This window comes from Eumetopias jubatus, unplaced genomic scaffold (genome assembly GCF_037043125.1).
Source record: "Eumetopias jubatus isolate StellerSeaLion01/CBP00866 unplaced genomic scaffold, mEumJub1_p1.0 scaffold_7, whole genome shotgun sequence".
In the NCBI taxonomy this organism is placed as follows: domain Eukaryota; kingdom Metazoa; phylum Chordata; class Mammalia; order Carnivora; family Otariidae; genus Eumetopias; species Eumetopias jubatus.
In genome coordinates, this window is record NW_028274813.1 from 65,219,651 (window position 1) to 65,232,114 (window position 12,464).

Consider the following 12,464-nt stretch of genomic DNA (forward strand, 5'->3'; position numbering starts at 1 on the left):
TTGGAGAAAACTTAGACGACTTTAGGTATAGCAAAGACTTAATAGATACAACACCAAAGGCATGATGCACGAAAGAAAAAAATAAGCTGGACTTAGTTAAAATGAGAAGCTTCTGTTCTGTGAAAGATACCGTCAAGAGAATGAGAAGACAAGCCATAGACGTGGAGAAAATATTTGCAAAAGATACATCCACTAGGGGACATTTTCCCCCAAAATATAGAGAATGCTTAAAACTCAACATTAAGAAAATAACCCAGTTAAAAAATGGGCCAAAGATGGGAACAGACACCTCACCAAAGAAGATCCAGATGGCAAGTAAGTATATGAAAAGATGATCCACATCATATGTCATTAGGGAACTGCAAATTAAAACAATGTGATACCACTACACATATACTAGAATCATTGAAATCCAACGCTGACAACACTGAATACTGGTAAGGATGTGAAGCAACAAGAACTCTCATTCACTGCTGGTGGGGATGCAGAATAGCACAGCCACTTTGGAAGGCAGTTTGGCAGTGGGCAGATTTGTTATGAATCTAAACATACTATTATCATATGATCCAGCAACCAACTCCTTGGTATTTATCCAAAGGAGCTAAAAATATATCCACCCAAAAACCTTCTCATGGGCATTTATAGCACCTTTATTTATAACATACATACATATGTATGTATATATACCCATGAAATCATGAACACGATCTAGACAGTGAACCTACTATTCATTACCCAGAAAAGTTTCCTTTGTAATGCCTCCCTTTTGGCCCTCCAACACTCTTCTCCAAGTTACTAGGCAAGCAGTGATATGCACTTTGTCACTACAGATTAGCTTGCATTTTTATGAATTTAATGTAAATGCAATCATAGATTATGTACTCTTCTTTAATGTGGCTTCTTTCACTCAGTGTATTTGAAATTCATCCATATTGTTGTATGTGTCAAAGTATCTTCCTTTTTATTGCTGAATAGTATTCCATTTTATGGATATAATTTATTTATCCAATTCAGCTGTCAGTGGACACTGAGTTGCTTCCAGTTTTTGGTTATTACAACAAAGTTGCTGTGGATATTTGTGTACAATAAACATAGGCTTTCATTTGCCTTGGGTAAACACCTAGGAATGGAATGGCTGGACAAATGATAGGTTTCTGTTTAACATTTCACAAACTGAGAAACTATTTTCCAAAGTGGATATACCATTTTATATTTCTACCAGCAGTGTATCAAAGTTCTAGTTCCTCTGTATCTTTGCCAAAGGTTGGCATGATTGATTTTTTAATTTTAGACGTTTTTAATAGATGTGTAGGGATGTCTCACTGTGGTTTTTGCTTCCATTTTTCTAATGACTGAGATTAAACTTACTTGTCATCTATATACCTTTTTCAGATAAGTCTGTTTAAATCTTATGCCCTTTTTTTAATTAGGTTGTTTATTTTCTTATTGAATGTTCTTAGAAGTCTTTATTTCTCTGAATTTAATCTTTATAACTGGATCTCAGTGACAATGCTTCATCTTCACAAAAGCAGATGGCAGAGAAGTGAGAGCAAAGAGCTAGAGAAAGTTAATTTCACACTTTTTTTGGAGAGTTGTGGAAATAGTCTCCTGAAATTCACAGTGAGTGAGAAGTTAAAGGATATTCCACTCATTCAAGAGCTACCTTTGGTCAAAAATTGAAGAAAACTTCAAGTGCTGATAGTGACTCATCTTATTTGGATAAGAAGAGGTAAAAGACAATGATAGCTTATCCACTGGGGACTTTCTATTACAGAATATATTATCCCCCTCCCTTGAAAAGACATCAAGATCATATGAACATTCGCTTGGTATGTATACTGAGATCATTTAAAATATAGCCAGAGAGGGGCTCCTGGGTGTCTCAGATGGTTAAGCATCTGCCTTCAGGTCAAGTTATGATCTCTGGGTCCTGAGATCCAGCCCCCCATCGGGCTCCTGGATCAGCGGGGAGTCTGCTTCTCCTTCTCCCTCTGCCCCTCTCCCCTGCTTATGCTCTTTCTCTGTTTCAAAAGAATTAAAAAAAAAAAAATACAGCCAGAGAAATGTTCTGATTTCTAGTACAGTAAAATTTCTTCCCTATTGTGATAGGGGAGTGGTGATCAGTTAATCAAAGTCAGTTAATGTAAAGAATGACCAAAAAAACCCTCACAAACCTGTGTTTTGTGTGTGTGTGTATAATATGAAACACACACATACATTCTAAATATGGACTTTTAACTTAAGACCTAAAATACACCACTATCTTTTTTTCAACTTTTATTGCATTTATTTAATAATCATGATTCCTCAGTCCTTATTAAGTTGATACAATTTGCAGAAATAAATACTCCCTTCCCTTTCTGTTGCATATGTACGAGTGGAGGAAGAGGGAACAGAATATGAGAGAACAGGCAACAGGTGTAGGGAGCAGAAAGATAAAGTTGAAGAGATACAGTGAGTGTTTCTATGAACCCTTCCTAAGTAGTACCAACCAACAAAGTATACGAAGTTGGCAATGTGAGCGTTTTCTTCTCAGTGGACTTCTGAAAGTATGAAATAATATGGAACCACATTCGGCATACATTAATTATATAGCATCGTGGTAGATGTTTTCTATCAGACATGATGTATATATTCTTTTTTCCTCAATTTTTAAGCTCCATAGATGACACTATTCATGAAGAACTTTTAGCGTATTATTCAGCAAATATTAATTATGATCATATAAACCAATCTTGCTTAGCAGAAAGCACTACTGGCTGCCATGAAAAGGTCCTCCTTTCAAGTAACACTTAAATGTACACTTGGAGTTTTCAGAGAAAGTTCTTGAAGGACATTCCTCTTTCAGTTGGGTTTACAACTCATCTGCAACACTAAATGCAGATAAAATAAAGATCACACCTTGTTTAAAGGTTTGCACATAAATGCCCCTTGCAAATGTAGCCAATATCTTGTCCAGAGAGTAATGGTAAAGAAACTGTTCTCCTTCAGCCTTTTTCTTCTCCCATTTCCTCTAAAGGTCTTTATCCCAGTGTCTCAGTGCTCCATCGGTGAGTGCGAGGCAGGGCTGCCTCCATGCTGGAGATGCCTGTCACAGAGAAGGTCGGAATGTGCGCAGATAACCCTGCCTTATGCTCATCTCATCAGCTGATATAGGTCCGATACCTTTTCTTTGAGTACAGAGGTTTCACTAAATTTTTTCTTTCCTCCATAAAGCACATCTATAAGGGATCACCTATGATTTCTAGTTTCAGATTCTTTGAAGTGGAACCAAAAAACTTACAGACGTTTGCAAAGCAATTTTAGTATTTTTCAAGATTTTCCCAATTTTTACAGTTAAATTCTTTTTTAACCTAGTACTAATTTAAATAGGTAAATCACCATCTTCAATAAGTCCAAGGTGTATAACCTAGTTTTAAAGAAACAATCCTCTTTTCCTACTCATACAACTGGCATAAATAGTTTGGAATCAAATATAAATAACTCTTAGGTAAGCAAAAAATTCAACCTGTGTGGCATCCTAGCCGCCAGCTGTCTGCATGTGTGGCCAGCAGCCGCTATGTTTTATAGAGGGAATAAAGGGCATCAGTTAATTTGGTGTGTTGACTAGTGGAAATCAGTTAAGACAGTGTATACTTTATTTTTAAAGCTTATCTTCCCCTAGAAGAAATAAAGAAGTTGAGCCAAAGTAAAATAAGCCCCCTGGAGGAGATGCTAAGGTTAAAAGCTAGCACTGCTACCAAGGGCTAAACCTTGTACAGAGTGTAGACCTAAGGCAGTAGTACATCTGCTTGATCAGATGATGTCTTTAGATCTAATTCAGTACCTCTTAACTTTCTCCACAAGAAGCAGCAAAACAAAAATAAAAATTCAGGACCAATGAAGCCTCAATCCATAATAGCTTACTAACAGCTTGTTTTTTGCTGGCTGTATTCAGATGGAGTGTTCAGATGTTAGAGAGCTTCCTCTCAGGTGGGAGCATTAGGGGAAAGAGTACATCATGCCATTTCTATCTCTCACCTACTATGACTTACACATAGGGGTCTTTTCCTTTTCTTAGGTATCGGCTAAAGAGTACTTAATTCAGTTTGACTATGCAGGTGGGACAACAATAATTGAAATAAATTAAAATCTGTCTACAAATTAAGTAATCCCAGGAGTCATTCCCCCAAAACCAGCAAGTGGTGAAGCCATATTTGTATTAGAAATGAAAGAATTGCTAAGGAGAGATTTAAAAGGTATGGATTACTCGAAACAAATGAGAACTCAACAATTTACTCTTTAATCTATTAAACTAAAGTTAACCACCTAAGCCACTAAAACCCTTAGAATATTAACATAATATTTGCCAAAGTTGTTGCAAATTGAGGTGCTACTTCTAGCTTTCCACCAAAACAATGATGGCCAGATAACTGTCACGACTTCTAAAGAAATTATTTCCTTCTAGTATTCTGCTTCAGAAAATGATCTAAGGAAATGTAAAAAGCAGCTATGATCTAAACATCCCAAAAGGAGAAATATGCAAAACTGAAATGAAGATGAATGAATACCAAGGGAAATGTTCTAAGATCTCTTCATAAAAAGTCATAATATTCTTCCTAATAGTAATAAAAAATATTAGGTGAATAAAAGTTTACAAAGAAGTAAAGCTCAAATAGTCAATAAACTCTGGGGAAAAGAGCAAGCGACCATGGAGAAAACTACTTACTTAGTTAATAGGAACATTACAGCCAGAGGTACCTGGTGTAGAATAGTAATAGTACAAATAAACATGCCACTTAAAAGTAAATATTATAAGGCTAGAAATTTAATAATTATGGAAAACTTTAAGAAGAAATTTTATAACCAGCAGTAATGAGAAATAAATAGCAGAATTTACATCCTAATTTTGACAAGGAAGAAGAATAACTTAAAAGAGAGGGTCAACATTACAAGGACTCTTCACAGAAAACATTCCAATTTTTCTCTACTAAAAGAATTTCTTGTATCAGAATATTTCTTAGAGTATGCAGTTTATTAAATACAACTATAACTGATATGTAAATATTTAAGATAAGTATTCTCCTTTATCAATGATATTTAAAGATGTTCTGATGTTGCCTGGGTTTTTTAAGAACGACCCAACGAGGAACAGTGTATCCTATAGAGGGCATCATTTTCCTTCTCCAAGTGAATGTCTTTTGTAGCACGGTTTCTTTAAATCAGACCCTGTTAAAAGTGTGTCCTCCTTGAGTTAAAGCAGAACAATCATCCCAAAATATGTGGCTTTTATATAAAATCACTTAACACATCGAATGACAAATTAGTTTGAACTTGTTTTATAAAGAGAGCCAAATTACCAGGTCTTAAAGCAGAATTATGTGGGTCAATGGTAGCATGTTAAAGTCAGACAGATAGCCTCTACCAGCACAAAATGATTCTGAAAAACTCATATAAAATCATTAAAGTAAAATTACAAATAAACATCATAAAGAATTTACAAATTTTGCCTTAAAAAAAAAAACACCATTTTTCATCTAGACAGCAGTAATAGCTGTCTTTCAATTCCACACTTATTTCTAGAACTCACCCATCACTCATACTCTTCAATTCTCCATTTGAAACGGAAATCAGATCATGTCATTAATCTCCAATGACTTCCCATCACACTTAAATTGCTATTTCTCTTGATCCCATAGTCTATCACTTTTTCCCTCCTTACCATAAGCACTATTAGTCTTCTTTTAGATCCTTAAACACACCAACCTCGTTCCTTGTCCTAAGGCTTTTGCACTTTTTAGTCCCTCTGACTGGATTGGTTGGCCCTGAGATTTTTACTAAGTGGCTCCATGTGATTCAGGTCTCAACCCAAACATCACATCAAAGGTGATTTCCCTAACCACTTAGAGTAGCCCTCTCAGCTGTTCTCTATCACCTTGTTTTTACATCACCTAAATGACTGAAGTTGTCTTATCTATTTTCTAATTTGGATACTTTGTTTATTGTTACTATAATATTAGCTCTAAAAGAATAGAGAACTTGTCTTATTTACCACAGAACTTCCAGTGCCTAGCACAACATACAGTTTCAAAAAACATGACTGAATAAGTCAATTACTTTAGCTAGAATTTTCCCAAACCATAAGCTCTAGTCTCTGACCTGGAGTATGTTCATATAAATTTGTAGCAGGATAATGTTTGTAAAGTTTTATGAATAGGATGAAACTGAGTGCTTTCCACAGGTACAATAATCAGTTACTTTGGGTTACACAAATCAGGTTTGATGGAGGAGCTGAGCTTGGCATATTCCTGGTTTTACAGCTATGAGACCTGAGGTCAGAAAGTAAAATATAAGAATAAACTTTACTAATGAAAAAATACACAAACAAAAAAAAAACTAAAGTCAAAGGAAACCCAAAGAACAGCTTAAATCTTAAAGCCCATATAGGACTATTAACAACTGTCGTTAACTTCTTAGAATTTGTTTTTAACTTCTTGTCTATGTATTTGCATGTAGCACCTAGCACCCTGCCTGGCACACAGCAAGTACTCTAAAAATGTTTAATGGATCATAAGATCCTCAGTATATAATTACAATTTAACAGATATAAACTAGAACTTATATTTTGTTTTGAAATAGTAAATTTTTAAAACTTTTTATATTAGATTCATTCTTCACCTTGTAAGCAAAGCCCTTCTTTCCTACTGAAGGAAATTCTCAATATAGCTCTCTGTTACATTTCGCCTGGTTATATACATTATCTCCATAGGAGACAATGACCTCAGGTGTTTACAGATCTGAGCAACCTTTTCCCATTTTACAAAGATGCTGCATATGGAAGGGAAATATCATCAGCGGAGTTATCTATAAACAGCACAATTATTCTATTTCTATTCCTGTAGGTACATGAAAATAGCAAATATCAATACTGAGATGTGGAACAAAAGAAATTATGCATGTTTAAATTCCATGCTGCACAATGTCCATTATCCATCTGTACTAACTCCTTCCTATTCTTATGACTTTTTAGATCATTAAAAAAGAAAAATGTTTAAGTCCCCTTTCCATAAATTCAAGGTGTTATCAACATCCTTGACAGGCAACAAGCGTATTTAGCTTTTTTACATTCCTTTTTCAAATGTAACATATCACACGGAAAGCAGGGGTCAGTAATAACCATATTCTAGCGTTTGGTCAATCTGTCTTTGAAATTCGGCTCCACACCCAGAGAATAAGTGATAGTAGAATACTGAGGGACTGATTAAGTCAGGCTGATATGGGATAATCATGAACAAAGTAATGAGGTAAAAGAGCTATAACAATATATAGAAAATACAATCTACTTTTTTCAAAATCACAGTACAACAGGAGACAGAAGCTTTAACGGTGAAAGACTCATCTAAAACTAAAAGTTAATGGACATTTTAGATAGTACTATAGTAAAAGGGGTGTCTAACTCTGTATTATTGATGGTTAGACACAGGTCTACTGTTAACAGAGTAAGTGTAGAGATAGAATTGAGGCAATATTGAGGCAACATAATAGAAATATCACAGATTCTAACTTCTATTTACTGAATGTGTGACCTTGGCAAATCACTATTCTTTCTGGATTCTTAAGCTTCCTCATTTGTAAAAAATGAAGGTAATAATGTTGCCTTTGGTAACTGTATCTCATAATGTTATAGTGAGGCCTCAATGGGATCAGGAATATGAAATCATCTTAAAAAGTATAAAACCCGACATAAATAGAATACATTAATACTGTGGGGGGGGGGAGTTAAATTTACCTTTATATGTTCTAAAACAGCAGTGGCAACATTTGTATGGAGATCAATAAGTCTTTTTTTTTCAAGGAGTTCTGGCAAAGAACTACAAGTATCAAAAAATTGAAAATTAACCATTAAATTTTCTAAGAAAATGACACAGACCTTAATAAAACACACACCTGGGTGTTTCCTCTGAGGAAACTTAGAACAGTAAAAAAGTGACAAGATGACAAGTTAAACTATCAACCGAATTTAATCTCTAAGCTTTACCATATACAGTATTCACTACTTTAATATAGGTGAAATGCTTCTTGGTTTAAAGTAATCTGTCTCTTAAATATCATTATTCCACCATTTCACTTTCTGATTCCAAAATCTGGAGGTTTAGAATATAGTCAGATTAATGGAAATACGATTTTACCTATATATCTAAAACACATTTCCTCTCTTCTTGAAGGCATTTCATAAGTATCAGAAAGAAATTGCACTTAACCTTTAGTTAATAAAATAATAGTAGCAATGATAAAATTAATAATAACTTGCATTATTTTATCACCAATACTATCTTCTTGGTAAAAATATCCCCATTATATAATTCTAACTAGTGAAAGAAGCAAATGATTTGTTATATGAAAAAGGGAATTTAAATCAGCTGGAACATGTTAAAAACACAATTTAGTTTTTTTTCAAGGTCTATGCTATTACCTACTATTTCTTATTATAAAAATATTAGCCAAGTTTTTAACGTTCAAAATAAATCTTATCAACAGAAAGACTTAAAGAGCATATATTGCTTACTTACCTAACAGCTGATGTAAGCTTAGCAGTATTGTCAGAAAGCATACTTATGGCTCCTTCATCTTCCCCTTCTAGTCCCTGAGGAGGAAAAAAAGATCTCAGAAGCATAAAAATCAATATATTCCTAAGATCAGTGATAAACACTAAGATTTAAGTCACCCAGAGTAACAGTTCTTCTCCTCTAAGGAACAAACATATCCATTTTTGACAGTTACAGAAAAGTTCTGGTCACCACCCGTCTAATAAGTTGGATGATGAAGGACCAGCGAGTATTTTCAGATAAAGAAATAGGTACAGAGACTTGCCACAGGTCATGTAGTAATAAATGGTAGAGCTGAACTCTGGGGTTAGGTCAAAGTGTGGTAGAATGAGCAGCACTGGAAAATATCTCTCTAAAAGGAAGCCACATTATATATTTTTTCAGACCATAAGTTCAGATGATTCTTTTAAAACACTTTGCTCTTCTCATTATTCAGGTTTCTTTTTGACAAAGATCTTTTATGTAAGTTGAGAATACTCTTCTTATTAAAACAATGAATGGTTTCAAATTTTCATGAGAAAAAAAACAAGTTAATCTCTTTCTCTCTCCAGATGTCCTGCTTCCCTGTAATTCTAAGAAAGCAAAGGAAATCTTACCATAATGCTTTTAAGTCGTTTAACCTCATCTTCCTGTGCTCTGTAAGATTCTAGTTCTTGCTGAACTGACTCTGCGACTTCTGGGAATGGACTGAAACAGTATTGAATAAAAGGAACTATGAGTATGACACTAAAATGTTGATTTTGTGTGCATTCTGAAATATACTCAATGAGGATTTATTTTTAATTTAAATGTACCTATTTGAATTTGAATATATTTAACATATGATATAGCATAAATTTAGCATAAATATAACCATATATCCTTGGATATCTATTTATATTATAAATACTATTTCTTTAAAATGCATATCATAATTCTTATACACCTAAACAAATTTAAATTTATTTCTATTATTTTCATTAACCATATCACATTTTTCTTCACATATACACTGTTAGGAAAAAAAAATAAAATATTTAAGTGACTGAAAAAGAAGAGAAGGTATGGTATATGAAACATCAATTAAATATTACCACCCAAATTAACACAGAGGGTCAGAAGGTTCATATAATTACAAAGATGGCATTTAAAAAATATTTCATGCAACTGTGAAAAAAAATTTTAATTCTGTAAGCTTAATTATCTTAGAACACTGCTAGTAAAAATAGAACACAGATCACAGTTTTGTTGGTCTAAAGCCTGATGTCTTCTTCCAGGCGAGTGTGGCTTAGCAGTAATTTCCATAGACTTCAGACACAAGTGATCTGCAATCATTGAGAAGCTTTGATAGAAAAAATTTCACATGGCACTAATCTTGAATAATTCTAAATAAGTGTATGTTGACCATAAAATGGTTCCTAACGTTAAGCATTTTTCATTTACAGCTTTAGAGCCCAGAAGCTTTTCTTTCTTTAATAAAGAAAAGGTCATTTTTGAGCAGCAATCAATCAAAAACCCTTTACCCTGACATTTGATAGCACTTCATTAATGATAGCACATTTCATCCAGTAGAGACTGAGAGAAATGACAGAAGACCCTGAGAGGATTTTGAAGACCACGGTCCAGTTTTATATGACAACCATAGGCGCTAACCTCAGCTTCAAGAGACTCTATGCTGGCAGAACATAGCACTGAGCATATTAAAATGTGCTGGTTGAACTAGATGATCCTGAAATCTCCAGTATTTTCAGATCTCAGGGCTAACAGACATCATTAACTGCTTATATTTATGGAGTGTTTACTGTATGCCAAACACAAAGTGCGAAGAATGTTTCTCTATTCTCTCATATAATCTAACCACAGTCTTGGTGAGGTACACTGTATTAATAATTAGGACCAGAGCCTTTTGGGATCTTCCAGGACTGGGCTTTATTCTTGCTTTTATCAATTATAACTGGATGACTCTGGGTAAGTTACTTCTTTATATTATTTCACTTCATCTTCATAAAAACCTTCTGAAACAGGGCAACAGGTAGAATTATCATACCTACATTTTACTGATGTGGAAACTGAAGCTCAGAGAGATTTAAGTTACTTGTTTTACTCTACACTATCTGCCAGTGTCTTTGTGCCCATATTACTATTACTATATTTCTAGAATACTGTAGTACGACATTCAGAGGGAGAGTTAGTCAGGGCTATTCTTACAAACAAAAAAATTAAAGTTCTTACTATTCAACTTCTTGGATTGTTCCTAAATGTATAAAGAAAATATTCAAATCTTCCATAAATGAAATTTTTTTTTAAGATTTTATTTATTTGACAGAGAGAGAGAGACAGCGAGCAAGGGAACACAAGCAGGGGGAGTGGGAGAGGAAAAAGCAGGCTTCCTGCAGAGAATAGAGGCTCGATCCCAGGACCCTGGGATCATGACCTGAGCCGAAGGCAGATGCTTAATGAATGAGTCACCCAGGCACCCCAAGATTTTTTTCTTAAGCTTTTTTCTACTAGAAAATATAAATCCTAAAATTAATTTTAAAATATCCTGCACCCTTAAGAAAAAATGTAAATGTAATTTCTTGTAGTTTGTCACTATGGCAAAAAGCATAGACTATGAAATTCCATAGAGAAGAAAATTATTTAAAATAAATTATAACTGTACCCAAATTGCCAGTCAGAAAGAGGAGGACAGGGACTTTTCTCTGAAGAGAAAATCAAATTCCTTGTTATAAGCAATGTGACTTGGCAATGTTAAAAAAATAAGTTAATAAATAAAAAGATAAAACACACAAAAAACCCAGCTGGTTGAATCAAGTCTTATCTTACTTCTGTTTAAACATAAATGAGGTCAAAAAGAACAGCCATATCAAGGACTTGGTCACATATATGGGTACAGTAATACTTGAAATACTCAAAATAATAACATTTTATTTCATAATTGTTGAGGAGCAGCATTCTTTTTCTCTCAGAAAAATGATTTTTTTTTTTTTTTTGGTTTAGAATGATTTCTCTAGCCATAATGACCACTAGATAACTATTTTAACAATTACTGAGACCATGAAATACCCTAAACTTTAAGGGGACATAGCAATGGTATCTGTATATCTGCCTATAAGAAATCACACAACTAACTATTATTTCTAATGTGCTTTAAATAAATGTTTTTCATGTTTAGGTATTCTCTTCTCCACAGAGATCTAAAACTGTTTGTATGAAGGCAAACATGGAACAAAGAGGGAAGATTACACTTCAATGTTTCTCTATCACAAAAACCTATTTTAATGAAAGGCAGAAATGGTCTTGCAGAAGGTCAGTGGGGACAACAACACAATTTAGAAAGACTACCTGTAAAATCTACAAAATCATATGGTATGAGCTTATTGAAAAGGGAAGTGGCCCCTGAAAAACGACAAGAAACAACCTAGGAACTGGGAAGAAACAGATATATCCCAACAGACTAATTATAGCTCCTACTCATTGTGTAGAAGAACCACCATGATTTTTTTGATTTTTTTCATCAAATTCATTAAGTCAGATGACATCTTCATTTCCTTATAAGGGGTGAACCTTTAACTTACTCATGTTTTTCTTACTTACCTTCCTTTATGTTTCTGCCAAAATTTATCAACTGGAGTTAAATCATAAGACTTCTTGTTTTTTCTCTTTGGTCTAGCACCAGCTGGAGAATTTTCTACCCCTGAAGATTCTTCCAAATTAACTCTGTTTAAGTGGAAATCCTAGGAAAAAGTAATCCTTTTTTAAGTGACAGTTCAAGAACCATAACATTTCCTACAACAAGGAAAATAACACAGATTCTTAATGCCTTTTCTAATAATTCTAAGGACAAAATTCACACCCGAAATTTAAAGACCTCCTTCCAATGTTTTGTTACACACAAAT

General features: G+C 34.0%; 1 protein-coding gene across 1 annotated transcript in view; it reads right to left on the reverse strand.

The window, feature by feature from the left end:
• The window catches only part of SCFD1 (sec1 family domain containing 1), a 100,455-nt gene that overhangs the window by 49,375 nt on the left and 38,616 nt on the right, over positions 1-12,464 (reverse strand). The window contains exons 11-14 of the mRNA XM_028114876.2: positions 12,162-12,301; positions 9,182-9,272; positions 8,550-8,623; positions 7,769-7,850 (exon numbers count right to left, since the gene is read on the reverse strand). Of these exons, the coding sequence (XP_027970677.1) occupies positions 7,769-7,850; positions 8,550-8,623; positions 9,182-9,272; positions 12,162-12,301 (387 nt within the window). The remainder of the gene's footprint in view (positions 1-7,768; positions 7,851-8,549; positions 8,624-9,181; positions 9,273-12,161; positions 12,302-12,464) is intronic.